The sequence below is a fragment of the Chroicocephalus ridibundus genome, chromosome 9 (assembly GCF_963924245.1).
Source record: "Chroicocephalus ridibundus chromosome 9, bChrRid1.1, whole genome shotgun sequence".
NCBI classification, from domain to species: Eukaryota; Metazoa; Chordata; class Aves; order Charadriiformes; family Laridae; genus Chroicocephalus; species Chroicocephalus ridibundus.
This window is the reverse complement of record NC_086292.1, coordinates 2881397-2909332: the sequence shown is the minus strand read 5'-3', so window position 1 is coordinate 2909332 and position 27936 is coordinate 2881397. Positions and strand designations below refer to the sequence as shown.

Sequence of the window (27936 nt, the reverse complement as noted above, 5' to 3'; positions counted from 1 at the left end):
GTGGGACACATGCGCCCTGCGCGCACTGCGGAGCGGCGCGGAGAAGCGCGCAGCGGCCGCCGCCGCCGCCGCCGCAGCCCCGCACAGCCCCCGCGGGGCCGCCGCGGAGAGAGACAGACATCCCCCCCCCCCCCACTCCGCCCCGCTCCGCTCTCCTTCCTCCTTAAAGCCGGCGGAGGTGAGCCGGGGAGGGATGCGGGAATGATGCGGCACGGAGGAAGGTGGGGGGGGGTCTCCCCCCCCGCCCCGCCTCAACCCATGTGTGAGCTTGCATGGGGGTACCCCGTGGCGGGGCATGCCTTTTTATTGCGGTCCCCCATGGCTTTGCATCCCTGGGGGAGCATCCTTGCATGGGGCGGGGGGGGATCCCCCACTGCTCGGCATCCTTGAGGTGTGGGGGGGCTCCGGGCTGCTTTGCATCCTTGCGTGGGGGTGGGGGGGGTGCCTCCACCGCTCGGCATCCTTGCGTGGAAGGGCGGGGGGGGTCCGGGCTGCTTTGCATCCTCGCGTGGGGTGGGGTGGGGGGTGTCTCTAAGTGCTTTGCATCCTCTTATGGGGGGGCCGGGCCGCTTTGCATCCCCGAATTGCAGGGGTGTCCCCCATAGCTTTGCATCCGTGAATTGCGGGGGGGTGGGAGGGGGGTGGGTGCTGTCGCTTTGCATCCTTGCATTGGGAGGGGGTTGTCCGAGCTGCTTTGCACCCTTGTGGGGCGGGGGTCCCTCGTCACTCTGCACCTATTCACCGGTGGTGGTGGGGGGAATCCTTCGTCGTTTTATACCTTTGCATGGAGGGGAGGCTGTCAGGCTGCTTTGCACCTTTTCATCGCGGGGGGGGGGGCGGGGACGGACCCCAAACCACCTAGCACATTTGCACCACGGTGCTCTGGGTCTCTTTGCATCCTTGCATTGGGGGTGGGGGGGCGGCATTGCTTTGCATCTTGTATGGAGGAGTCCTGGCAGCTTTACAACCTTGCAAGGGAATGGGGGGGGGGGGGGTCAGGCCTCTTTGCACCCTTGCATGGTGGGGGGTGTGTGCTGTCACTTTACATTCCTGCATGGAAAGGGGGGGGGGGGGGGTACCTGGCTGCTTTGCTCGTGGCGGGGGGGGGGCATCACTTTACATCCTTGCATCCTGGGGAGGGAGGTTCCAGCACTGCTGTTCATTTTTACATCGTTGTGAAGGATATGCTGGGCCCGCGGTCACCTGTGCTGGGGGGGGCGGCACCTATAGCCAGCACAGGGCAGGGCTCATCACCCCCAGGATGGGGAATGTGGGGTGCTTGGGGGGGCCGGGAGGCTGCAGCCTGGTGTGAGGCTGGGGGAGCAGAGGGGACAGGGCCGAGCAGGGCAGAAGCCTAGTGGCACCTGCCATGCATGGCCCCCACCCAGCCCGGGGTCCTCCCTGGCATTTGGAGCCCCTTCGGTGTCCCCTCAGCCTGGGGCATCCCCGCAGGCAGGCTGCAGGCAGGCACACCCCCCCCTCCATGGGTGCAGAGCCTGGGCCTCCACGCTCGGTGATTCAGCTACTTGCAGGGAGCTTTAATTTTATTGCTTAAAACTCGAGTTCTTGCTGCCTCGTGGTGGTGTCAGCGCGATAAGATACCTATGGATTAAGATGCTTTTGAGTGTAGTTAGTGGCCGCTTTGTGTGAGGCTGCCCGGCACACGGCACCCAGCTGCCGGATACGCTGCCGGACACAAGCCGGAGGAGGGGAACGCAGGACCTGGACATACGGGCAGATCGGCAATGGCTGAATTAATAATTCATCTTCAAAACTTCAGCGTGCCAAGGCACACCTCTCATTTGCTGCATCGCGTTGCCTGGATTTTAGAGAGGTTGCTAGTTTCATTTTTTTGGGAAAAAAAAAAAAAAGGTATTTTGATGGCATTTCTGTATCTCAGTAGCATCCCCTGTGACAGGTTGAACAGCTCGGTGATTAGGGGAGGTTGAAGACAGCATCCATCCAGCAGAACTCCATCCGGCAGCTAGAAGGTTAACGTGCACCGTGCTTTTCCGTGGCAAACAGCACTAAGGGCTCTTACACATAATGCCTGTGATGCAACTTAGTCCGCAAATGTCCGCTCCTTTCCTGAGGAGCTGAAGCCCACAGAGAAAACTCGAGATGAAGCATATTTTGCTTTGAGCTGTCATCTCCCTTGGCCCAGTTCTGAACCAAAGATGCTCATCCTCCATTTTATGGTGGATGACAAATCAGCTGCGGATGCCAAGATCTTGACAAGTTACGAACAACAGCCCTCGAGCCAAAAGTGTTAAAATAAAAAATAAAAAAAAAAAAAAGGAAGAATGTTTTTTTGTGGAGCTGCTCATCCAAAAAGCCACCCTCTGAGCTGCGCCCCACGGGCCGGAGCCGCGCCGTTTTGCACGTCTCCGAGCGGAGGGGACGCAACTGGCCCCCGGGCAGGAGCTGGCCCCGCTCCCCGCGGGGTTTTTGCAGGGCTGCACGTACGGCACCGGCGGCGCAGCAGCGCTGGCAGCCTGGGAAGGGACCCCCCGGGCACACGGCGCAGCCCCGGCAGGGAACTGCATTGGAGCTGGCTGGGAGCGCTCTGTGGCTGGAGATGCCGGTCCCGCGGCTGTTCCCAAAGGCAGCGAGCGCCGGGTTCCCAGAAAGACCCTTGCTGCTCGCTGAGGGTTTCCTGGGTTTATCAAAGCGCCTTCTATACTGGGGAGAATAAGGCTGGTTTGTTCAGCGGCGTCCTGCTCACACAAACCGCCGGCGAGCGAGAGAGATCCTTCTGTTAATGAGCTCAGCACAAAAGGGAAAAAAAATGTCATTGAAGATTTTCCTTTGGTGATAGAGAGTCATTAAAAACAACACATGATTCCCAGGCCAGCGGGGATCTTTTCCAGCCAAAACAGAGCCGGGACCTGTGCTGCCGTTCCCACCACCGCGTCTCCTGGCTCCTCCTCTGAAGATCAAGATTGGGGCTCCCGGATGGTCCTGGCACAGGAGCCACGCACGGAGCGGGCGAAGGAGGATGGAGGAGGACCACGCGTAGTTTCATCCCCACCTTTTTTCCCCACTTCAGCATTTAGAGTATCGGGGTGTTGCGTTTGCATGGATTTAGTTTGTACCCGAAGCAGAGGTGAAGCCAGAAGGTGGTGGTGGTGCCGGGGCTGGCAGCACCTTCTGTGGCATGGGAAGGACGCACTGAAGTGGCCCTCAGCTCCCTGGCCAGCGCCGGGGGGGGGGCACTGGGGGCTCCCCACTTCTGGGAAATCAAACGACAGAACCAAACCCCGCATCAACTAAAACCCAAGGAAAACAACTGCCTGAAAACCCGCTTGCCAATTTGCCGCCTTTGCTAGTTGCACACCTGTAAAGAAACATCATTAAGATAAAAGCATTAAGGAGCCTGTTTGCTTTAAAGCAGACAGGCAGCAGGACGAGCTTTTTATGCTAACCCCGAGGTAGCAAGGCAGTTGTGTTTATGGCATCCTCCTAAGCAGGCTTTTTGGCGAAGGTTGGTGTTGCGGAGCTCAGCCTTCAGAGGCGTTTGTGATTTAGAGGCAATTTAGTCAAGTGCTGTTCCTAGAGCTGAAGCATTTTGCAGTAGAAGGGGAGGGAAAAAAAAAAATACTGTGGCATTTACTAATAAAACTCTTTAGGAATATTTTTAGCTGTGATTTGACGTTTTGTTGCACTTTGCTGTGAAGTGTTGGTTTGCTGAAGGCTCCTGGCAGTTGTTAGCCGTGGTGGAGCTGCCTTTGGCTGAGTTAGCAGAGGAGGAGAGCTGCAGATGGACCGGAGGAGAGGTGCGGGCAGCGCTCCCGGCACCGTGCCTTCCCGATGGGGCACAGGTCACCCATTCGGCCCCAACCCGGGGAGCGATGCAGCTCTGCCGCGGGGACAGCCAGGCATCCAGCTCCCTCCTCCCTTTGGCTGGAGGGCCTGACCCTTTCCCTGCAGTTGCAGCTCAGCCCCAGTCCGTTCTTGGCCGGCAGCAAATACTCCTCCGTGCCACCCAGGATCAGGGCTGAGACCTCTCAACTCATTTCGCATGTGCTGCGGCAGCAGTGAGTCCATAGCTCCGGCTTCCAGCCCCCCACCGAGCCCATCGCCTGCAGATGGGGAGCCAGAAACAGCATCCCACATCTTGTGACTTTTCAGTCCCCAAGGTATTTTGCCACCCGACGCTTTGCCGTGAGATGTTGTCCCGGTTTGAGGGACATCCAGGACAGATGCGCTGACCCTTCTCGCTCGGGATGGGGCTGGGATGCTTTCCCTCACCCCAGACCTTTTGTAAAGCTGGATGCTGAGGTCTCAAGGAGGGGACAGGCAGTGGCATTGCTTCTCCCATGCCCGTCAGCCTCAGCGCAATCCTGAGAATTTACTCTCACTGAAGCTCTGCCCTCTGGTTTATTTTAAGCAAGGGGAATGCTTGAGATCCGGCTGTTCTTCATATATTTAATTAACCTTTGGACAATAGCTCCAGAGTGATTATCAGCTTCACACAAAGCAATGACATTTGTCATGCTGGTAGCGTTCACAGTCATTTGGGCTAGCAACAAATTAAAAAGTGGTCGCAGATGCATTTCGTAAATTAGAGCAACGAGTCCTTGCGGTGCAGATCACGCTCCATTTTGTGTGAAGTAAATCAGCAGATCTGGTCCAGCTCTAGCAAACAGGTTTCTCTGCATTGCAAAGAGCCGCCTGCACGGTTTTTGCTGGTTGATTTTTTTATTTTTTTTTTTTCCCCTGACACACCAGAGCTTCAGCCCCTGTAGGCTCTGCTCTCCCACCCGAGGCTGTTTGTGGCCCACATCAGCCAAGCGTCTGCGGTTGAGAAGCAGGAGTCTAGGGCCACCTGAGCCAGAGGTTGCCCCTCAGCCATTATGTAGCTGCTGGCGGCCCTGTCTGTCCTCTGCAGGTCTGTCCTGTTGCTCCTTGGACCCTTCTGCGCCCGTTTCCCGCACGCTCTGTGGCAGAGCTCCGCGAATCAACAGCCCCCAAACCTGCTGCTTTTGCAGCTGCCACTTAATTCTGTCTCCTCCGAAACATTGCACGCCCTGGGGATCCCTCCCAGCCTCTCCTGTACCGGATCCCTCCTGCCAAACACCACAGGACAAGCTCCTTCAGGCACCTCCGAGCCCAGCTGAGCGTCACCTCCGCCTCTTCTCCTTTTCCCGACTCCTGACTCGGGTGTTTTTGGTATTTTGGTGTTTTTTTTTTCCTCTCCTTTCAATATTTCAAGACTGACTTGTGTCTCCTTCTCCCCCCTGCCCCCGCAGCCCTTCCCCACCTCACCGTTCCCAGGTTGCCAGCGCCAAAACACGGCTTGCTGTCCTGAACAGGCATTGCCAGATCTGGCACTTCTTGTTCTTTTGATATCCGTTCCTAAACCTTTTTGTCTTTTGTTCAAGGATAATAGATTTTCAATATACCACTTCGGGGTTGGTTTTTTTTTTTTTTTTGCACTACTCCAGCTCCTGGCACCCAACCAAAGCTTTTGCTCCCTTGCAAAGGCCTCCGGTTCCTGGCAGCGTCTGGTCCTCGGGGCTCAGCAGCGCCCTGGGGAGCCCAGTTCGGGTAAGAGCTTGGATTGCAGGGGCCGAGCAAACGGTCTGCCCCCAAAGCTTGGCCCAGAACTGAGCGTCGCTGCAGGGCTGAGCCCAGCTCCCAGCCTTTAGGGTTTGGCGTGGGTGTGCTCACCGCGCACTTACCCACCTTCTCCCCAGATCCAAGCTCTGGGCTTGTCTCGGCTGTCTGACACGTGAGGAATTAGGTTTCCCTTGGCCGCTTTGTACAAGCTCAGCCGCTGCTCCACACGCCATCCAGCCGGTTGGGTGCTGTGCTTCAATACCGTCACGCAAGGTATGGAGGAGGCTGAGATGGCTGATTTGTTTTTGTCTGCAACATGGACATCCTTCCCAGCCCAGCTCTGCTCATCTCCACCATGGCTCTGTTCCCAGTCCAGGTTTATCCTGCAGGGAGCACCCAGCCACGGAAAGCAAACCCAAAAATTGCCTTCTGTCCCACCTTGGCTCAGTGAAGGAGGGTGACAGCAGAAGGACTTCTCTCTGCTCTCTCATGCAATATTAAGCAGGGCACCGGGACTGAGACTGTCAGTATCAAGCGCTGACCAAAGTGTCTCATTTTCACTCAAAGTGCACCGAACATCTGTCATGGGGATTAGCCAACCCCTGAGAAACACGTTGTCACCCAGCCTGTCCCTCCTTGCAGGGTCATCCAGAGCATGCGTGATCCTTCAGGCTACTTCGGACCCAGTTGTGGCAATCCAGCTTGGCTTTGCGAGTCACAGCTCAATCCCCTGCCCAGCGGGAGATGGGGAGTGGGTTTGGGGGCGCAGCAGAAGTGAGAAGACAGTTATACATGTGAAAAGCTATTGCCAAGAATGTAAGGCAATGACTGGATACGAAACTCCGTTTTTTGGACCCTCTTACAAAACGAGAGCTGCTTTTCTGCCCCAGATGGACCTGAAGGACTTACGCTGTCAGATGTGATGGCTGCGGAGATGAAGGATGACATCTGGAAGCAGCCAGCTGTAGGGGTCACCTGTGAGCTGCCAGCCTGGTCTGCAGGGACCGGTCACGGCAGTCACCGTCTGGGGCAGCATTTGTTCTCCAGCCCTCCTGCACTCTTCTCCTGCATGGTCTGGGAAAGCAGGGACTGCTCTTCAGCAGCACCAGCAGCTCCAGGGTTTGGGATGCTGTGACCAATTTGCTGCAGAAGTCAGCTTCTTAGGGCAGAAGGTGAAGCGCATTTCTGGTCTCGGCACCTCCCCTGCCTGTGCATCTCAGCCGATCCTTGCTTGGGCAGTGGTGGGCTGGGCATGGTTCCCCTCCCAGCTCCTTTGCTTGGTTTGGAAAGCAGGGGGGAAGCTGCATCTCTGCCAGCTGATGCCAAGCTTGGGTAGGATACTGCAAGCTTCGGGGTGGATTTGTGGCCATGGGGAATGCCGAGGCTCATTGCAGGCTGGAGAAGGCTGCGAGCCGGCCTGCGGTGATCTGCCCCCCGCTAGACAGAGCAATGGTGGGGAACTGGGCTGAGCAGCCCGACGCACCTCCCAGAGCACAGGCAGCTCGGGGTAGAGGGGTCAGTGCCGCTGCCCTGGTGGGATGCCGAGGAGGTTTGACAGATGTATTACGGAAACTGCAATGTGCTACCTGGGGAAGCAGTTACGTACTGCGGAGAAGCGGGCGCTTTCCACTTACCACCAGCAGGAACGAGTCTGTCCTTGGCCCAACAGCTGGGGCTATCACCACTGCCTTTCACTGGTGACGCTTCCCAGTACAGCAAGATTTAGAATTACCGACTCTTGCAGCCATTGGGGAGAGAAGATGAGTGATGGGAGAGCCCCCCGCAGGGCCTGTACCATGGCAGCAGCTCCCAGGAAGCCCCCAGCTGGTCCCACTCCTCCTGCCTTCCCCCTCCAGGAAATTCCTGCTCAGTTTTGGCTCCTGTTTTCCTCCTCCTGCAGCCCGACACTGACATTATCCCACTGAGGGCTCCTCACTTCCACTCAGGAGACAACAAAACCACGTGGATTTTAGCCCATGTAAACAATACCAGAATCTGGCTGATGTTCCCAGACCCAGCAGAAGCGATGCTCACCCTACGCCAACACCCCGCAGATGTGCAGAGAAATGGGAAGGCTCAGGTCATCGCAAGAAGGTTTGGCTGGTTGAGGTTGTACCTTTGAGTCCTGCACCCATGGAGCAGCCAGTGCCTAAAGAAGCCTGAGAAATAAATAAGAGAAGGAAGCCCTGCTGAGGGTGGTTGGAAAAGCCCATATAACCACCCGAACCTGAGCGGGGCTTTGAAGATGAAGCATCATGGAGGCTTATGCTGATTTTCCAAAGCATCTGAAGGGTAGGATTGGAAGGACAAAGTCTGCTGGCAGCCCCAGACGCACCCAGAATCGAGTGACCAGGAGGCAGGAACCAAAGGAGACAGGGACAAAGGCTGCAACACAGGTCCAATGCCCACCATGAAGATCATGCTAAACCCAGGATTTGCCCTGGGTGCCAGCAGCCACCCAAGGGACCCACCTGGGGCAGGAGCTGCTTGCAGGGGTGAGGTCCAGTGGGGCATGGCCAGGAGCAGGGCTGGGGACCGGCAGCATCCTCCAAGGCAGGACTAGTGCTCCCAGCTGAGCTTAAATAACCTCCTGGGCCCGTGGGTGGGGGTGGGGGTCCCAGGTGAGGCTGCTCAGGGCCATCAAGGGCTAGTAGTGCCCATGGGAAGCTGGTGATTTGGCCCTGCAGCTGCCCAGGTGTGGCTTTACTGGTTGCATGGCAATGTCTGGCTCTTCTGGGGGTGCCACAGTGGTCCATGCTGTGCGTTAGCGATGGCCCATGATGCTGAGCACTGAGGTGGGATCCAGTATGGCCATACATATGGAATAAATAATGAATTGCTCGTGGCCAAACTCTGACCGTGTTTGGGCTCCTCCCCCTTGCACCAGGGAGTCACCCCTGCGCCCGGCAGAGCCCTGCTCCTGGGAGCCCTTTCCTGGAGGTCTGAGGACCTGCCACCAAAATCACCTCCTCGAAGGCTTGGAAATTACCCAAACTATCAGCACAAGCAGGAGCAGTGCTGGGCAGAACTGAGCACCCCTTCGCGGGGGCTCAGGCCAAGCTGCCAGCGCTCAGGATTTGTGTGCAGCCTCTTGGTAGGTGTGGGCAAGACACGCCGCTGAGGACAGAAATTAAGTTGGTGTGTCATGTGTAGCTCATCCCTATCCAAAGCATTTTACTCCCCTGACTCAGGACAGGCCTTGAGATTGCCCGGGGACAGGACAAGAGGCAATGGGCACAAACTGGAACATAGGAAGTTCCACCTAAACATGAGGAGGAACTTCTTTACCCTGAGGGTGGCAGAGCACTGGAACAGGCTGCCCAGAGAGGTGGTGGAGTCTCCATCTCTGGAGACATTCAAAACCCACCTGGACGTGTTCCTGTGTAACCTGCTCTAGGTGACCCTGCTCTGGCAGGGGGGTTGGACTAGATGATCTCCAGAGGTCCCTTCCAACCCTATGATTCTATGATTCTATGATTCTATGATTGTGGGTTTTAGGCCAGAAGTTGGGGTTTCAACCCAGCAGTCGGGGGGTTGGTGCCGCTGGTGGATGAGGGATACCATTACAGCAGGTTGAGATGGCAGATGTCGTGGGAGGGGATGGCAGGGGTTTCTAATCCCTGTGTTCCCATTAGCAGCCATTAATTGGGGTGGTTAAAAAGCAGCTTCTCCTGTGGCTCGGCCAAAGCTGCCTGTCCCCTAAGCACATGTGCCCAGTTCCTCCTTGGTTTCTTCTGCTGCAAGCTCTGAGTCTTGTTAGGGCTTTTTGGCAAGGAGACTAAAGGCATCTTTCTTCTCCAGGGGTGCTCTCCCATGGCACGGTCTCAAACGCTGTTATCAGACCGTATATCCACCTTCTGCCTGTCTTCAGGTCTGTCCCTGCTGGGAACTGTTTCAGACCTCGAATCCTTTTTTTCTTCATTCCCCTCTGGGGTCCCCATGGGAGATAGAGGCGCGGGTGGCCCCGATTCCTCCCGGGACCCTGCGCGGAGATAAAAAGCCCTGGGTGCTGGTGGCTGTGTCCCAGGAGGATGCTGAGAATGGCTCTTTGTTCCCTGTTTCTAATTGCTGGGCCCGAGCAGCTCGTTAAGCGCTCTGCCCCATCCCCTGCCGTCCCTGCAGCCACGGTGCTGGGGGACGTCCTGGGGCTCAGCCTCTGGGTGTGGATTTTGGGGTGACACATAAAACCAGCTCAAAGCGAGCTCGGGGTGAAGCTGCCAGCGTTGCTCATCTCTTTACGCAGCCCGGGGGGGGCTCAGGGCATGCTCGGAAAGAGGTACATGGCCAGAGCAGACGTCCATCAGCAGGTGTCCAGAGTCTTCCCTGCAAACTCTCTCACGGTTTTCTCAGCCAAAAAATAACGAGCTGGCAGAAGCCTCTTGGTGTTTTTTGGGGGAACCGGGGACAATACCAGCCCTGCCATCCATGTGCGGTGGCTCTGGGAAGCGCCGGAGGACACACGGTTTGCTCTGAGCCCGAAGCATCGCGTGACCCCAAGGAGGGTTTGGGGCTGGGTCCTTCCCCCGGCGCCCCGATTGCCCCGGGGCAGAGCGGCGCCCGCCATTCACCCCCAGTACGTACAGATCTGGGACCACAATCAGCCCTTTGGGAAGCTCGATATGAATGATTTAGAAACAATTTTGGGGCTCTTTCATGGAGGGAGCTTGCATTTGCATTTGAAAACTCCGGAGAAGCTGGCAGGGGGACGGGAGCACTGGCCGAGTGCTATCAATGGGAAACTGTTCTGTCCAGTGCTGCCGGGGCCAAAAAATGTGAACTCTGCAGATTTCTGGCTCCGTTCAGGATCAGAATTGCTGGCTTCGTTGTCGGTGCCCGGCTGCTCTGCTCCCAGCTATTAACGGCTCTGCTTGGAAGCTGATTTTCCTTTGCTGCTAAAGCAGAGCCGGATTTTGTGAAAGATGGGGTGGATGGGGGGGTGCCCGGGATGTGAAAAAGGGGGGATTTAACTTGCTGCATTCAGGAGCTGGGAAGGTTGTTAGTGCTCTCTGGTCCTTACCACCCCGGGATCGAATTTGTGGCGATTTCAATGCTAAAGCCGTCAAGTTTGCCTTTGCGTTGGGAGCGGAGTTGAGGCCCGATGCACTCGTGGCGTGTAAGACCCCCTTGTGCAAGCCTGTGGGGTCACCGCTCGCTTTGTTCCTGTCCATGTCCCAGTCCCAGGCTCCAGTACCCCAGGAGACGCCACTGTGGTTAATACATGCTCTTTTTTTTTTTTAATCCTTTTTCAGCCTGTTTTGCGCCACTCGCCTTTCGTGTCAATGGGGTCACCTGCCTCCAGCAGCCCTCACCCCATGGTGCCTCTCCTGTGTCCCTCTTCCCACGGCTGCTCTCGCTGGAGATGGGGCTGTTGGCTGCGGCCATCTCCCCACATTCCTTGAACCCCGTAGAAAATGAACCATCCCCGGTTCAGGCGGGGACGGAGGCGGAATGGGGGACACAGGGATGCTGCGGGGGGCACGCAGGGATGCTGCGGAGAGCAGGGGCGAGCCGGCTGCGGCAGCTCGCCTGGGTGTAGTGCATGCACAAATAAAACCCCGGAGAGCTTTGCACTGAGCTGGAAATAATGGCATTACAAGCGCTTGCTCGCTTCTGGCTGCTCTTTGGGTTGGATGAAGCTTTTTGGGGCCGACTCAAGGGCTGCAGCACGTGAGGGTTTGCTCCCAGTTCGAGCGCAGCTCCGGGAAGGTAAGCTCCGGGAAAGGCTCCACGGGCACAGTGGCTTGTCAGCGGAGCACAAGGGTAGGGACGTGGTCCACACCTCCATCCTGGCATCCGTGTACTCACGGGCATCCAGAGGTTTGCACCCACGGAGCATCCCCTGCGTGGAAAAGCCCTGCTGCCGCCATGCAGGCTGCATCCTCCGTATCCCGGTGCGGGAAGGACCAGTCCCCTGGGCAGAGAGCAGAGGGAACGGGGAGAAAAAATAGGCAAATGGCAAAACCTGTGTTTTTTCTTTTTTTTTTTTTCTTTGCTCAGGAGAGGCGTGAGGGCTCACCGGCAGGATGCCGCTGGTGAAGAGGAATATCGAGCCCCGGCACCTGTGCCGGGGGGCTCTTCCTGAGGGGGTGACGAGTGAGCTGGAGTGTGTCACCAACAGCACGTTGGCTGCCATCATCAAGCAGCTGGGCAGCCTCAGTAAGTCACGGCACAGTGATCCCGGCCTGGGATGGGGACGGGGCGCTGGGATGCTGGTGGGATGCTGGTGGGATGCTGGTGGGATGCTGCGGTCACTTGCTCTAGTTCCAATCACAGAGAAACGAGGGCTACGTGAGAGCCGTGCAGGCTGCAGCCACCCCTAATTCAGTGGGAATTATCCAGCGAACAAAAAAAAGGAGGATGCTCAGGGCCAAGCCCAAAGTGGGGACTTGATGACATTTTTAAGACTCATTTTCCTCCTGTAGCCCATCTGTGTAGAGTGGAACGAAAAGCCTTTGCAAGCCCCTTGCTTCTCAGCTTGGCCAGAAATAAGAAGGTCGGGTGAAGATTAAAAAAAAACAACCTATTTTTTAATCTTAGAGTTTTTTGTGAAAGAGAGGTCTGTATAAAAGGTCTAAATCCTCGTCTGTCTTCCTGCCCTGGGACTGATTTCAGCAGAAAAGGGGAGGACGAGAGCACTGCACACGCCAGTGTGAAGGTTTAATAGGGGCAACCTATTTCACTGCTGAATATCGACTTAAAATAGAGAGAGAAGCACAGGCTCTTCAGAGCTTCTCCTCTTTTTCCCCTCTCCAGAACTAAATTCTTCTCTAAAATACTCCCAGAAAAAGAAACCCTCTATTTAGGGAGCTGCTGGAAGCGCGGGAGCAGCACCCATGGGATGAGGATGCTCATCCAGGGAACGAGGCGGGTGACAGGCCGAGCAGATACCGAAAGCGCCTTGATCTCGGGAGCTGTTTGATATGTGGTTTTGGAGGAAACCCTGAGGTGCTGGGCTGGGTGCTGTAGCCTGCAGGTGTCAGCAATGCTCTGCCAGGCGCCCCGCTCAGACCTGTGGTAGTAGCAGCCCCAATAAAGAGTTATCGTAGCGATGCACCAAGCGCTGCCGGAAAATAACTACTGAAGTGAAACAAATCGCGGCTTCTCCCTGCTGCAGCACTCTCCCCGCTGCCCTGCTCTTGGTTTTCCACCTTCGGGGCTGAGTTTCTGCAGGTGATGCCTCATGTCCAGGGGGTGATGGTAGTTTTTTGGCCATAGTAGATCCAAAGGCTTTTTAGGATGAGCAGCGCCATGGTTTGGTGCCTCCCACAGGTACCGCTCTGGCTGAAAAGGATGCTCGTGCGTGGAGAAGGGTGGGTGGTTTGTGCTCTCCTCCCTCTGCGCAGCGTTTTGCCGGGTCTGGGAGAGGGTGAAGCTCAGCTCCCAAAAAAACAAGGCTGGGGAGAGAGCCCCATGGAGCCAATGCTGGGGCATGCGGTCCAGGGGACAGGCTGGGAGAGGGCTGCCCGCCTCCTGCCATTGCCGGTGACAGGCGCGCTTTGCCCTCTGCCAGGCAGGCACGCGGAGGACATCTTTGGCGAGCTGTTCAACGAAGCCAACAGTTTCTACATGCGGATGAACTCGCTGCAGGAGAGGGTGGACCTGCTGGTCATCAAGGTTACACAGCTGGACTCCACCGTGGAGGAAGGTGAGGGGCTGGGGCTATTTTTGGGGTGATGGCCAGGTACGAGCGGGTGGGAGATGCTCAGGGCCAGACCACCCGCCGTGCCCAGTTTGGGGGGCTGAGGTCACCCCTACATCCCTTGTCCTTCCCGCACCCCCAGTTTCGCTGCAGGACATCAACATGCGGAAAGCCTTCAAGAGCTCCACGGTGCAGAACCAGCAGGTTGTGTCTCGCAACTCCATCCCCAACCCAGTGATGGAGATGTACCAGCGCTGCGACAAGCCCCCGCCGCTCAACATCCTCACGCCCTACAGGTAGGGCAGCCGGTACATCGCTCCTTGGGGGGACTGAGAGGGTTCTGGGGACTCTGTCCAGGAGAGGCATCCGGGGGTGCACCCCGTTTGCTGCTTGGTGAGGGCTGCGAGGCTGTTTTCTCCGGTTGCTGTGCCACCATCCCCATGGCGTAGGGCACTTGAGACAAGTGACCCCACGCAGTGGTACTGCAGATAGTGACCACTGTATTGGACGTGTTCATGGTGGGGCAACAGCTTATGGTCATGATAGTACCAAACCCCCCTGTCCAGAGGAAGGGTGTCTTCTCCTGTGGCTGATAACCCCCTTTCCTCCCCAACCCACCAGGGACGACAAAAAGGACGGCCTCAAATTCTACACCGACCCCTCCTACTTCTTCAACTTATGGAAGGAGAAAATGTTGCAGGCAACAGAAGATAAGAGAAAGGAGAAGCGCAGGCAGAAGGTAACAGGCAGGCGGGGGACACCGGGTGCTCCCCCCTGTTGCAGTGGGTGCATCTTGCGAGCCCGGGCGATGCTCCCTGGGTACCGCTCACGGTCCAGAGGAGCCAGGCTGGAGTTGGAGCCGTGGCTTGTGTGTGCCCCCAGGAGCAGCGGCTGGTGGAGGATTCCACCCGGGAGGTGAAGAAAGTGAGGAAAGCCCGCAACCGGCGCCTGGAGTGGAACATGATGGCGTATGATAAAGAGTTCCGACCCGATAACAGGTTCTCACCATCCCCCTATCACATGGCGTCATCGGAAGGATCACTGTCCCCAGATAATAGGCAGGTTTTACCGACTACGTGTTAGCTCACCGGCTCTCCTTTGCTTTTCTCTTCTTCTCCGTCTTTGGGGGGTACACGCTGCCCACAGCAGGGTCGGGGTGAGAAGCTGGGAACCTGTGGTAGCTTCATGGACAGCTGGTGCCCCCGGGGCCACATCCTGGACCTCAGGAGCGGGCTTGGTGTTGGGATAAAGTCAGAGCACGTTCCATTTAGCAGCTAAGGGAAGAGTCTTGTTCAGCTCTGTTGGTGTCCTCCTCCCCTCCGCTATCTCTGCTTTCTTGTACAACTATTGTTTTGTAGCTATTTTTTGTTTTGTTGTCTCAACCCCAAAATACCCCCCACCCAGCTGCCCCCACTCCCAGGAGTACGACTGTTGGGTTTTCCTGTGCCGTAGATCTTATGCGTCGGATGCAGCCGACCACTCGTACCCAGCGAGCCCCAACCACCCGGCGCAGCTGCTGGCCCCGGCGTCCCACCTGGCCCCGGCAGAGCACAAGGAGGGGGTGCTGGCAGCTGCCCCCCAACAGGAGCACGTCTACCGCCCGGCGCCGGCAGCGGGCAGCCGGCAGAACAGCCTCAACCGCCTCCAGCAGCCCCACGTGCCGCAGCCCCCCGAGGCCATCCTCAACGGGCCGAGACCTCACGTAGTCAAGGATTACGGGTAGGGTTTAGCCTGCCTCTTCTCTCCCAGCGGAGGGATGCTCAGGGGAAGAGGGGCTTGGTGGGGGGCTGACCCCCCATTTCTGGGTTGATCTGGTGGGGAGAGCCCTCCTCTGCAGCTACTGTGGTCTGAAACTGCCGGTGAGACCCAAGGCCATATCAGTCTGGAGCACTTTTGGGGTAACCTCATCCCAGATAAGGGGACAAGGTGGATAGAGGTGACCATTTTACCCTGGGCTGTTGGCTGCCTTCACACCACTACATGCCCCATAGCCCATGCCACAGGCAGAGCCTCCCCACCTCTGTGGGGACAGAGCTTATACGGGGTCCAGAGCAAACCCAGTCACAGCAGAGCCAGTTGGACACCCAAGATAGGTGGTGGGTGCCCAGGACAGGTGGTGGGCACTCGGGATGGGTGATGGGTGCTCAGGATGGGTGGTGAGTCCTGTCATTCCTCATGCCGCTGACATGGCTTTGCCCTCCCGTTGCAGCCCGCAGCCAGTGCCGATGGCAGAGTACTTCGTGCCGCCCGCCCCACCGCCCCCGCCACCCGTCATCCCCTCCGCACAGACCGCCTTCGACAGCCCCATCTCGGCTCCCCCCGCGCTGGCCCCCGGCTCAGCTGCCCCCCCATCCTATGCGCCCTCACCGCCCCCCGCACCCCCCGGCCCCTACTCCGCTTCCCCGCCACAGGCCGGCCCCATGGGACCCCCGGTGGCACCCCCACCACCGCCGCCAGGGCCCCCCGCTGTCACTGCCTCACCGGCACACTCGGCATCGCCACCGGCCCCTGCCATGGAGCCACGGAAGCCACAGATCCCGCTGATGCCCATGAGCGATGCCCGGAGCGACCTGCTGGCAGCCATCCGCAGGGGTAAGCTTCAGGGGCAGTGGCAGTTGGAAGGTGGGGGACAGGTCCCCAGCGTTGCCACCACGGTGGCAAAATACCTCCTGGTGTAGAGTTGGGTGGTATTGGCTTTGTTGAGTGCAAGACGAGCCCCTGGTGGGCAGGTGATGTGTGAAGATGGTGGCACCCAGGTGGGACCTGGGGAGGGAAGGAAATGCAATGGAAGCGGTTGGAGGGAGGTGGAGAAATCCATTGCCAGAGGTGGGATGGAGCCCCACAGGGATGACCGACAGCTCTCGTGTGGATGGCCTCCTTCCAGGCTGTGGCAAATGATGTGCTCCAAGGCTTCTCCCATTTCCATTTCCTGACAATCTTCAGGTCAAATCGTAGATTTAACCTTCAAAAAGATTCAACCTCTTCAAGTCAAGTGGAAGCAGAGGAGGAACTTTGTTCTATTTTGGAGCTTTATAATCACATCTAGTGGGAGGTGTCCCTGCCCATGGTGGGGAGGTTGGAACTAGGTGATCTTTAAGGTCCCTTCCAACCCAAACCATTCTATGATTCTCTCATATAGCTTTATAATCGCGTCCATCCTCCTGCAAGGGGGCTGCAGCCATCTTGTTACAGCCAATACTTTTAGCTGGGGGGGGGGTGTTGCTGCATATGGGGTGCACCCATGGGTGCTGGGCATGTTTCCCCTAAAGCCTCCTCCACTTCCCTACCGTAGGAATCCAACTCCGGAAAGTCCAGGAGCAATGGGAACAAGAGGCCAAAAAAGAGCCTGTGGGCAACGACGTGGCGACAATCCTGTCCCGCCGGATCGCGGTGGAGTACAGCGAGTCCGACGACGACTCCGAGCTGGACGATAACGAGTGGTCAGACTGAGGGGCCCCAGGGCTGTGCTGGCACGGAGCTCCCCGGCTCCGTCCCAGGTGTGTATAGGCGCCTTCCCCAACCCTCAATGCCAACAAACGCGGGCGGCCCCGCTCATTCAGGAGCTTTGCTTTTACACCATGTTGAAAACCCTTCGGGCAGCAGCAGCACTGGTAGGATACACCTCAGAGGCAGTGAGACCAGAAATTAGCAGCACCTTCACATTTAATGACTTCAAAAATGCTCTGTAGGCAGGTTAATAGGATTACTCCAGATTTACACCTGGAGCAAGACCAGAGACTGGCCCTGAGTGTGCTTTGCTAGAGAAGGGAAATCCAGAGGCAGAAGTACTTTTTCAGCTAGATGTTAAACGTGTCAATGAGAAGCTCCTGGAGAAGAAGGCTGGTTGCACAGCTGGGGTCACCATGGGCATGCAGGGATGGCCGCGCACTGGGTTTGGGGATGCTCTGCTGCAATGGGCAGCTCCAAAGGCTCCTTCCCCATAGAGCGATGCACTGTGTTTTGCCGCGGTTGCATAGGGATGGTCACCATCATGCTGTTGCTCCTTGGAGAAGACCGAGGCGTTGGTGACCTGAGCCGGTTTCCATCCTTAGGACCTTTTCTGGGAGAAGAGCATGGAGGCAAGGCTTGTGCAGCTGGCAGGGAGACACAGCGCTTGTCCGGGCTTTGAAATGTGCAATATGTGCTGTCCTTTGGGTGAAAAGGGTTGCCAGCACGGGAACAGAGTTGTCCAGGGAGCTTCCCCAAGCCCAGCTCTCCTTGGCCTTAGTGCTACACCATTCCAGCGTTATTTGAAAAAAAAAATTAATTAAACAAAATGCAGAGTAAGGAGGTGGGAAATACTGAAAGTATCACAATCAGGAGTTAGAGCCTGCAGAGGGCTGGGAGAGGTTCCCCACCAGCAGAAAATGGGCCAGGGCCAGGACTAGCCATAGACTTGCCTGACATGGTGTACCAAGGTCCTCTCTTGTGTTCCCACATACCACAAGTCCCTGAATGGGGGGAAACCAAGTCCTCATGTTGCATCTCTTCTGGGGAAAAGATGGGCTCTGAGTCCACCTCCCCAGTCAACCCAGTAGCCACATAGGTGATGGCTACAGAAGTAGTATTTTGACTATCTAGGAGTGACCAGACCTGTAAAGGAGGTGGGAGGGTATGGCTTGGACCCAAAACACTCAAAGGCTGATACTTAAATTCACCCTGAGAAATGCTGATGTTGAATGATGGCCCTACTATCTGCTCATTTTCCCCCTGGTGAGTGAGAAACCCTTCGTGGTGAGATGAGATGAACCCCCTGCCCAGCTGCTGAGAAACATCCCCAGGAGCCCTCCCTTCTCTTGACTGACCAAAATGGTCTCTTGTCCCTTGGAAGTGACACCTCCCACACCTCCGCATCCGTGGTGCTGAGCAGGGGCCTTGAACGAGGGGCAGTGTGGATGCAGGAGAGGGCAAGGGTGGTTGGGGAAGGGTTTAGGGGACGGTGCCCTGCTGTGGGCCACATCCTTGGGTTTGGTCCCCTTTCCTCCCTTTCCTTAGGGAAAGCTCCCCTTGACTTCAGCAGGGCTGACTGTTGGAGAAGGAGCTGCAAATAAAATCCTTGGATTTAACCCCAGAATTCCCCATCCTGGCACCACTGATGCCGTTTAAGCTGCTCAGGCGCTTGTCCCGTTTCGCCTGTTGAGGGGCAGCCTCTCCCAACGCAAAGAAGACCCGGCAGTTTGGGATTAGCTCTATGGATCAATCCTGGTTCCCAGGTCATCCTCCCCAGGGGCTGGCAGGGAGGCTCCGTGCCTCCCGTTTCACGAGCTCCCACTGCAGGCAGGCAGGGCAGCGCAGGCAAGAAGCAGCAGAGCAACAGCACACGTGGAACAGCTCATCTGCAAAACCCGAGGAAACAGGACTGGCCAAAGGAGGCAGGGAGACACGGTGTCCTGCAGGTGACCAGGAAATTCCTGATGCTTGGTGCTCTCCCAACAGCTCTCGTTTCTGATGTCAACCCTCTGAGATGCAGAGAACCAGCTGCAAAAGCTTTTGGCCCAGGCAGAGAGCCCCAGTGGTGCCCACAACGGGCTTTCCTTGGCAAGGCAGCTGGGGTCTGACCTGGAGCAAGTTCAGAAGAAAGGCTTGTAGAAATTCAGGGCAACATTTAAGAGTCGCCTGGTAGTATTTGTTGCGGAGAGTTATTAATACAGATGCAATCGTGGTACTGTTTGTATGTGAAGAGAAATTGGGTTTATGTGGGTATTTTAGGAAGAGTAACAACTTTTTGCGAGAGAGAGTAGCAGAGGGCTGGCGGAGCTACTGCTACCTGTTGTGGTGGTCGAAGGGCTGCAGAGTCAGCTGTGGGGACCCAGGTGGGGCTTGGGCAGAGCCGGGGTGGGGGGTCCCACCAGCACGTGAAGGCAGGGAAGGGACTTTGGGACATGCAGGGTTGGCTCATCCCTTGGGTCTGTGAGTGTCCCAATTCTGGGAAGCTGAGCTGATCCTGGTGGGAACTGGAGAGGAGCTGAGTGCCCCTAAAAGGCTGGGTCCCTTCTTTTCATGCACTAGTTGCATTATGTGTGTCACATGAAACTGTGATAATTCTGGTGGGACTCCATTGGTGTGCCAGGATTGTCCCTGTAGCCTCCGTGCCACCTCACAGCAACTTTGCCATGGTTGGGATTGGCAGCAGGCAGTCAACTCATGCTACTATCAGGGTCAATGCCTTTGCATGGCAAAATGCTCAATAGTCACGTAACTCAACCTTGCCTGCCCTGTACATGGGCCACATCTGCAGAGCAGATGCACATCTGGGAGTCTCAGGGGTGCAGGGAGCGAGGCTTACCCCGATTTCCTCGTGCTTTTACATTCTTACACCATCCTCTTCTCCTGGGACATCTCAGCACATCCTCACTGTTTACCGTCTGCTTAAGGAAAGGCCCCGGTGACACAAGCCCATTTCACATGCTCAACTCCAAAGCAAATCAGCAGGACCATAACCTCCTGGCATTGCCCACTGCTTGAAGACATCATGACCCAGCTCTTCCAGGGATCTGAACGGCCGTGACCCCAGTGAGATGTCTACATCAGAGCTCATTGCTCAGTTCTTGCGTAGCCAGTGGAGAAGTAACCTGTATAGTCAGCGTGGGCTGTAGACACCCATTTCTGGTCTGATCATGGTGCCTCTTGCTCTTCCCAGCTCTTTCCTGGCAGCACCACAAGGCGGACAAGCGCATGGTGGCTCCGAGAGCCCCAATCTCACGATACAGCCATTCCTGCAAGGCCAGTTCTGCTGGTAGGCCAACATCCTCAGTGCCTTTGCTTGAGGGACTCAGACACGTTTGAGGATGACCATCTTTATTTTAGGTGCATTCATCTATTTTTTTTTGCCCAGGTGACCTATGAAATCTAAGACAAGTGACACCCACTCCTTGGTTGGTCTGGGCTGGGTTAGCTCTGCTGGAATTGGTTGGGCCATACTAATGAACACCAGCGGGCTGACCCATATGCTGCCTACTCAATATTTTGTACATATGTGCCTATTTCCTTATACTCTTCCAAAAGTAGGCCATGCTGCGTTACACAATCTGAAATGCTCAAATCCCCATGTGGGCTGATATAAAAGTGAATATTTAAATATTTTATCTAGCTTGTCAGCCATTAAAAATACAATTCAGGTCACAGATGATTGAATTTCTCCTCTCTCAAGTGTACCAGAAGTGGGCTGAGGAGATTCTCCTGTACATTAAGGTATCATGTTCCATGTTAAAATATAGCAGTGGCATTTCATTGCCAACAGATAATCACAGAGTGCCAAACGTTTAATGAGCCCAACCGATCTCCTGAGAGTTCCTCTTTCCATTTTATCTGCTTTCTCCTACTTGCCAGTTTATGGGCATAGATTAAAAATAATAAATAAGTCTGCCAACAGGGGGAAGTATATTCTGTGCGCACACAAATGAATCGGGCCGGAGTCAGCAGAAGAGTAAATAATCCGGTTTGGTTCTGCTTAGAGATATTAATGGAAGGGTATAGTCCTTGAGGTCTATCAGGAACCTTCTGTACACCTCCGATTTGTCCGAAAAGGGACATTATGGGGACCACTGTGCCCATGGAACACCAGTCATTGCCTGTGAGGGTTACATCAGGTGTGAAGTCTGGTCTTGCTCAAGTTTCATGAAGGTTGGTGCAAGTCTAGCAGTGTTGACATTCCAGTGTTTCACCCTCACTGTCTCCTTGATTTTGAGTGAACGCTGGAGCTAGCTGTTGACTCTGGTGGGTCTTAGAGGATCAGTGTCCTGAAGGAAGAAGGAGGGATTGGGTGGTTTCTGATTTTCCACCCTGGGCAGACACATAGGGAGGAGGAAGCATCACATCCTATGAGAGCTCCTGCTTCCGCAGATATTTTATCCTGGGAAGGTTTTATTCTGGTGACAAACATAAGGTGGAACACAGGTTCTCCAGACAGCTCCCTTCACATGAGAGCCCTCGAGTTTCTCCCAGCAGTTTTTCCATCTCTGTCGCCCTTTCAAGACACCCAACAGCCTGAACTGAAGCTTTGCAGACTCCCCTGGGAACAGAGCCTGAATTAACACCTCAGCTTTGACGATAAATGGAAGTTTCACTTAGAGGGAGGCAGGTGGAGGTGGTATTTTGGAGGGTGCTTTCCAGGTGCACCATGCCATTTCCTTGTGGATGGACCATGGGAAGCGTTCCCCATCATGGGATGCTGGCAAGGGGAGCACAGGCTGTTCCTTTTGCCATGATTCTTGTTTTCCTGTAGTAGTAGTTGTTATTTAGGGGTAAGGTTTTCTCAGCTGGTATGTCACTTTACAGATAAAAAAATAAAAGTAAGGGCAAGGACTCTGTCCTGAGGAGTTTACAGTTTACAGCAAAGACCATATAACCTGCACTGCACTTTAGAAGCCTGAAACGCTCACTCACCCATGAATTTACCCTCCACTGGGCAGCAGCACCTGGAAGGCTGTTGTCCCTTCCTTAGGTGATGCCACGACCAGCACCACAACTGCATCCCCCTGCTGGTGGCAGCAGTGGGGCTTTCCTGTCTCTCCACTATCCCCATGGAAAAGTGCCTAAGCAAAGTACTGGAGCACCAAGACGTGCTGGTTTTGTCTCTGAACAGGTCACCATGCCCTCAAGGTGGACATTTTCCAGTCCCCAGACAGCTGTGCTCCTCTGGGATGACCGTGCATGCGATAAGAAACATTAGCTGTACCACTGCAGCTACCTTCCAACACTTGGAGCTGCCCATGCAATTCATTTGATGGCCTCTAAGCTCATAGAAAGTGTCCTCCTTCAGGCGATTATACCCAAGCCTAGACTTTGAAGTATTGCTATCTTTTAGAGAGTCAAAGGGGTTGGGTTTTTTTGGTGAATCTCATCTTCCTTTACCAAACCCCAAGTTTTCTAGGGTCACTCTCTCAAGCTCTGCTTTCTCCAGGTGAGATTAGTGCCTGCGTTTTGCTGGGGGAGGCAAGGAGAAGAAAAAAAACACAGTCAAGAAGTTCAGTGAGAGGTTTGCCCCAAAGCCTTCAGTGCTGTGCCCACAGGCAGGGTGGGAGGAGGACACCATCCTGATGGTGTCACTAGGCTGAGGGAGAGCCTGAAGCGAGAGATGGGCTCTTGCTGCGGCAAATCCCCAGGCAAGACCTGGATGAGACGTGGTGTCCCCTGAAGGCAACGTTGATGTGACATCGTCAGTATTAATGTCTGTCTTACATTGGTACAGGGCCCTGAGGCCACAGACATCTCCATAGCACTACATGATGGTAGATCACTGATGCTTCACCCTCCCACAGGCATCTCTCCTAATAGATACCTTCCCACAGGTGTCACCTTCAGAGCAGCACCCGAAGGTCTCTCTGTAGTCCTTTGCTCTTAGCAGGAACAGGCTTAAATCTGCTGTTGGTCATTGTGTCTGGGGGCTTGTGAGCCCAAGTGTGCGAGAAATGAGCCTCTCCCTGCACGCCTCTCCCACGGTGGCAATACAAGGGGACTGGCTTGGCCCTGGGGGACTTTCAGCCCAACGGCAGTTCCAGCACTTAGCTGTGTAGAAAGCATTAAGAGTGCAGAGAGGAGGAAACAAAATAGAAAGAAAATAATTTTAGGTTAATTGTGTTCCCACCACTCTGTACAGGAAGAACCTCAGGTAAGTAAAACCAGCTGCAAAGCCACAAAGGGCAGTGGGGAGGATAAACCTGTTCTCCGTGTGTGTTGGACTAAAGTGCAAGGCATGGGATTGAGTAGTGGCAGAAAGGAGTTGAATTAGATCTCAGGGAAAGTTTTCTCAAGGTGAGGATGGAGAAACTCTGAAACAGGTCTCAGAGGCTCTACCATGGGAGGTCTTTGAGAAGCGCGTCGGCAAACACCAGGGAGGACCATCATATGGACCCTGCATTGGGCCAGGGGATGGTGGAGGTGCATGAAGGACATCTCTTCAAACCTGGCATGTTTGTACTTCTGCCTCATCCCCTCCTTCAGGCTTGCAGCACCTCTACTTGTAGTTCTGTCCCAGCAGGTTACCACCCCAAAGCATTGCCCATGAGCCAGAGCAGCCTGTCTGTGTGCTCCCTTAGCTCTGCTGCCCCTCTTCTGGTTTTGGTGTTGACCCTCAAATACAAAAGAGATAACGCACACTGCGGAATAGACACCCAAGAGGGAAAGATGTGAACTAACCGCAGAAAACCACAACACACAGCCATTACTGCTGTATTTCAATAGTTAGAAAACAGCAGTTCCAGCAACCCGCTCCTCCAGACCATTCATGGTCCACAGACTGCACTGTATAAACCACGCTGATACATTTAGGTCAACCATGTAAAAGTTACCCTTTGATTTGGGGGTAGCTCCGCTGAGGAATCTAAAAAGAAACAATCACCACCACCCCAAAAGAATAACAAACACACAAAGAAACAACTCACGTGATTTCCAGAAGGAAAAGCCGTTCTGTCTCCTTCCCCTGGACGTTGAAGGAAGGTCAGACCCAGCATTGCTTCCCAGCTAGCCACCAAAAAATGGAACAGCTGTCACCACAACCACTTTCAAAAGTTACTTCCTAAGAAACTTGCCGCTTGCTAAGAAAAAGCGAGCCACACATCACCCCACAGTGCAACAAAGAGAGGGGGCTCCAGCACCGTAGGAGGTGTTTTTCTTCCTGAAGGCCCCACCCCAGCTCAAGTGTTTCAAAGCCCATTGATTTTCACCTGTTACTGGTGCTTGTGTGTGCCTGATGTCTCAGCTGGGAACACTTACTCCATAGAAAGCCACTTCTTACATTGAAAAAAACAATCATAAAAACCTTGCATTAGAAACAAAGTGGACTTTGGGCCTAATGATGTTACGGTGATGCACGTTGAGGAGTTGTTGATTTCTTGCTGGCAGCTGGAGCATCTTTGGCACAGTTCTGCCAGGTCTCCACATACTGGATACTGTTAGGAGCATCAACACCCCCCCTCACCACCACCAAAGTTATTTTTATACTGACATGTTTCATGTCTACCTTTAGTTCTGGCCAGTTTTCCAGAAATGGGGCCTCTCTTTGTGGTGCCTTTCATCTCAGATCAGACAAGATTAGGAAAAACAAAGAAAAAAACCCCTTTTTTTTCTCCAAAATGCATTTTTAGGAGTGCGCCGGGGCTGATGGCTCCCCATCTTAATAGACTTCCTTCATTTTGGGGCTGCTTGACTTGTCCAGGGGAATGCAAAACAGGATATTCTGGCATGAGTTTGGGTTGATGCTGAAGCGTTGCTGGCACTTTCCTCCCCTCTGGTTTCGGCTGTGCTGTGTCACGCGTCGGGCTCGGGTTTCGTGTTCGTGTTGGGAGAGCAGCGGCGTGACAGCTCCTTGCTGACATAAGTGCCTTTTCTGGAGGTCCCCATTGCATCGATGAGGAGCACGGGGCTCCACGGGGTGGGTGTGCTCCCCCAGCTGGGATAGGGCAGAGCATTTCCAAGTATTCCTGATGCTTAGCCTGTCCTCACCTGGGTGGAAACCTGGACCCACCCAGACCCCGAGGTATGTGCTGGGATTCCTTCTTCCTTGCGCAGGTGTAGTTTTGGGAGCAGCTTTTACTCCCATCTTGGCCAACCCAAGGAAATCCTGGTCCGGCAACCACACGTGTCTGGGTGCACATGCAAACGTTGCACCTTCGGCACAGGGACAGTCCCCCAAGAGGACACAGTGGGCATGTAGGGAGGGGACAAACCCTGTCGCAACTTTGCTGTGGGACACGCACGTGCTGGTGGGTTCGCTCCAGTGTATGTGCATTGTGGGACAAGTGTGCAGGCTGGAGAGCCTTCCTCCTCCTTCTCCTCTTCTTCTTCCTCCTCCTGACCCATCTCAGTGCTGTTGGGGCAATGCCAGCTGCAGTGGCAGGACAGGAGCCATCTCGCTGCCAGGTTTCCATCACCCTCAGAGTGAGTAGAAGCACAGGCACCTCTGGGTGAGGCCAGGCGCTGCAGGAGCATTATTTTGGGGGGCACTGAAGGCAGGCGAAGATCGTCTCCTGTGCCCTGGACCCAGCAGCCCGGGGATCAAGGCTAGCCCAGGCTGGGCTGGGAGCACCTCAGACGGCCCAAACCCACCCTGCAGTACCCAAACTCAGCAGCTACGAACGAGGGAGACCTCCCGGAGCACTGGGGTAACTGATCCTCCTGAAATAGAGCATCCGTGAGCGGCCAGCTTGAGACAAGCATTTTAACAGCAGTTTTTTCCCCTTTTGGTACTGGCAATTCATATGTACAGCCTGGAGCCAGGGCTGGGGTCGGTCTTTACAGAGGTTGGCTCCAGCTCTGCAGGGGTGGCACAGTGGGGACAGGGGGGTGCCAGCCTGATGGTTGGCTTCCCAGGGTGCTCAGCATCAGTGGGGCTGCCCTGATGCTGCTGCAAAAGGCTCCTTTTTTTAATACCGGCAGAAGTATTACCTGTATTTCCTTCAACTTGCCTTTTGATAGAAGCAGCTGATGGGAGACAGGCGTCTCTCCCGAGGGAGGGTCACCCGTTACAGGCCATAACTTGATTTCCATTATTATATAGTTGACATTAAAAAAAGAAGGAGATGTTCACTGTCTAATGGGGTCTTTTAACCATGTGCACTTAGTCAATAGGTGAGTAGATGTTGCTGCTTGTGTCTATCTACCGTCCCCAGTTGCTACGTGTGAACAAGTGTATTTCTCCCCAGTGTTGTGGGTTCTGCCTGTCGTGACACGATGACGGAAAGGTAGGGACTACGTCGGTCGCAACACGAGCTTTCTTCTGTACAGGGTAGAGAGGAAACCTGGAACGATCCGAAGCACCGCTTGTAACTACATTTGTTCAAAAAAAATGTCATCTTTATCCCGAACTGTTGACACTTTATGCATGTGGTAATAATTTAAAAAAAAAAAAAAATAAAGATTTTAAGAGGTTAAAGTAGATTTGGGCTTGGCTTTTTTGTCAGCTTGCCCTCGCTGGGTCCCTTTGCTGCGAGTTATCAATCAGCCCTGTGATATCCCTTCTCTGTTAGAGGCCAGGGCACAGAAGCAGCGGCAGAAAGCTGTGGCATCTCTGTAACCCTTCGTTTGAAGAAACCAGCTCTCAAAGATCAATTCATTCCCTTGGGTATTTAATCCCTGACCGCCTGGCTAATCGGAGGGCAGAGGATGGCTTGCTGATGGAAAAGCCTCCATCCTTTTGCGTGGAGGCTCCGAGCGGCAGGAGCCGTTCCGTCCCAGCCCGTACAATTAATGGCAGTTCTGATCCTGAACCGGCTCATCGCCATCCGAGTGGAAACACAGACCCCCGGTGAGGGAAAGCAGAAACCCGTACTAGACTCGCTTCGGCTGAAATAAAAACACAGACACGCACAGTATGGCACATACCTGGGACAGGAGCCCAGATCTTCAAATGTTTTTATTTTATTCCCCGTCCCCCCTCCCGCCCCCATTTTTGGATGTCCTCTTGACAAATCACTTTAACAGTTTTATTTACAGTAATAAAAATAAATTACTCTTACAGATGAATGTATACTATTATACACAATAGAGATACAGTGCAATAACAGCATTGATTTGTTTTCACTCGTTCATAAAGTGCATCGAAGGGGCTTGATTTAATGGTAATTGAATGATAACTGTACATTTTTCTTTGAGATCAACTCTCCCAGTCGAGTTAAAAGGCTAATGAAAACACTTACATCAAATAAGTTGCTGTCCTGACTGCTGTGAAATGGCCTCGTCGCTGGGGAAGCAGGCAGGGCGGGAGGCAGGACTGGGAAGGGGGACGATCGACTCCCGCTCTGTCCGTCCGCGCTGCCGAAGGCGGCTCCGACGGACGCTGCCCGAAGCCTGGCCGGGCTGATCCGGTTTTCAGAGCCTCAGGAGGGTGACTGCAGGGCTGTGGCCGCAGAGCAGCATCCAGCCCTGGGCCACCCCAACCTGGATGAGTCTCTTGCTGAGCTTTGCCACCAGAAACTCATCCCTCCCTCTGAGCCAGAGGTTTCGCACTCTAGGGAGGATGCTCTTTGTCCTGCCTGGGGCCTGATTCTGACCTGCTCACAAGGGACATCAGAAACGAGCCCAGTCCTCATCACTCCCTACGTGGTGTAGAGGAAAGGCAAGGCAGAGGCAAGAGACCAGGCTGCGGTGGACTCGGAAGGACGCTGGCTTTGCCAGCGGTGGCCAGTACTACAGCTCATCCTTAGCCAAGTACTGCCCAGTTGGAAAAGAGCTTTTGCTGGGACAAGCCAGATGTTTTCCAGCTCCCAGATCCTGCAATAAGGTCATAAACCTGCGCTTGTGATTTCAGTGTCTATCGATACGCTGAGCTGTCAGGCATCCAGCGTCCTGCCCGCTGCAGCGTGCTCAGATTGTGAAGGAATAACCTTGGTTTAGACACAATTACACTTGACATCGAGCAGAATTTGTGAAGGCAGCTATTACCCTTGGAGCTGCAGACAATGTATTCGCATCCCTCAAAGTCAGGGACAAAAGAGCATTGGACCGTCCCTTCTGATTTGGATCTTCTCTACTGAAAATCCATTTTATCTCTATAACGCTCTGTATTGCAGAGTTTTCCAATGGGAATGGGAAAGCTCCATTCCCGGGGTCGCAGGGACAGCGGGAAGGGTGGCTCGCGGGGAATTTTGCAGTGGGCAACTGCCTTTTTAACAGAAAAAGTACAACCGGTACAAGTGAAGCTGTCAGCTGTACGGCAGCGTGACCGCCTCGCCAAGAGAAAAGGTTGCACGTGAATGAAAGGCGTTACAAGGAAATACCATGTGCATTCAACAATTATT

General features: G+C 54.8%; 1 protein-coding gene across 4 annotated transcripts; it reads left to right on the top strand.

Moving 5' to 3' along the window:
* On the top strand, positions 1–26062 carry LOC134520424 (actin-binding protein WASF3-like). Of its 4 annotated transcripts, none has more exons than XM_063345731.1 (9): positions 1–178; positions 11560–11718; positions 13073–13207; positions 13344–13497; positions 13823–13940; positions 14084–14199; positions 14654–14920; positions 15411–15793; positions 16494–26062. In XM_063345731.1, the coding sequence occupies exons 2-9, from the start codon at positions 11586–11588 to the stop codon at positions 16649–16651; spliced, it is 1464 nt and encodes a 487-aa protein (XP_063201801.1). In that variant the 5' UTR covers positions 1–178; positions 11560–11585; the 3' UTR covers positions 16652–26062. The 4 variants fall into 4 exon arrangements, with proteins under 4 accessions (XP_063201801.1, XP_063201798.1, XP_063201800.1 ...); XM_063345728.1 differs by having other exon boundaries at positions 7–178; positions 14084–14259; XM_063345730.1 differs by lacking the exon at positions 1–178 and adding an exon at positions 245–262 and having other exon boundaries at positions 14084–14259.
* The last annotated feature ends 1874 nt before the right edge of the window (positions 26063–27936 follow it).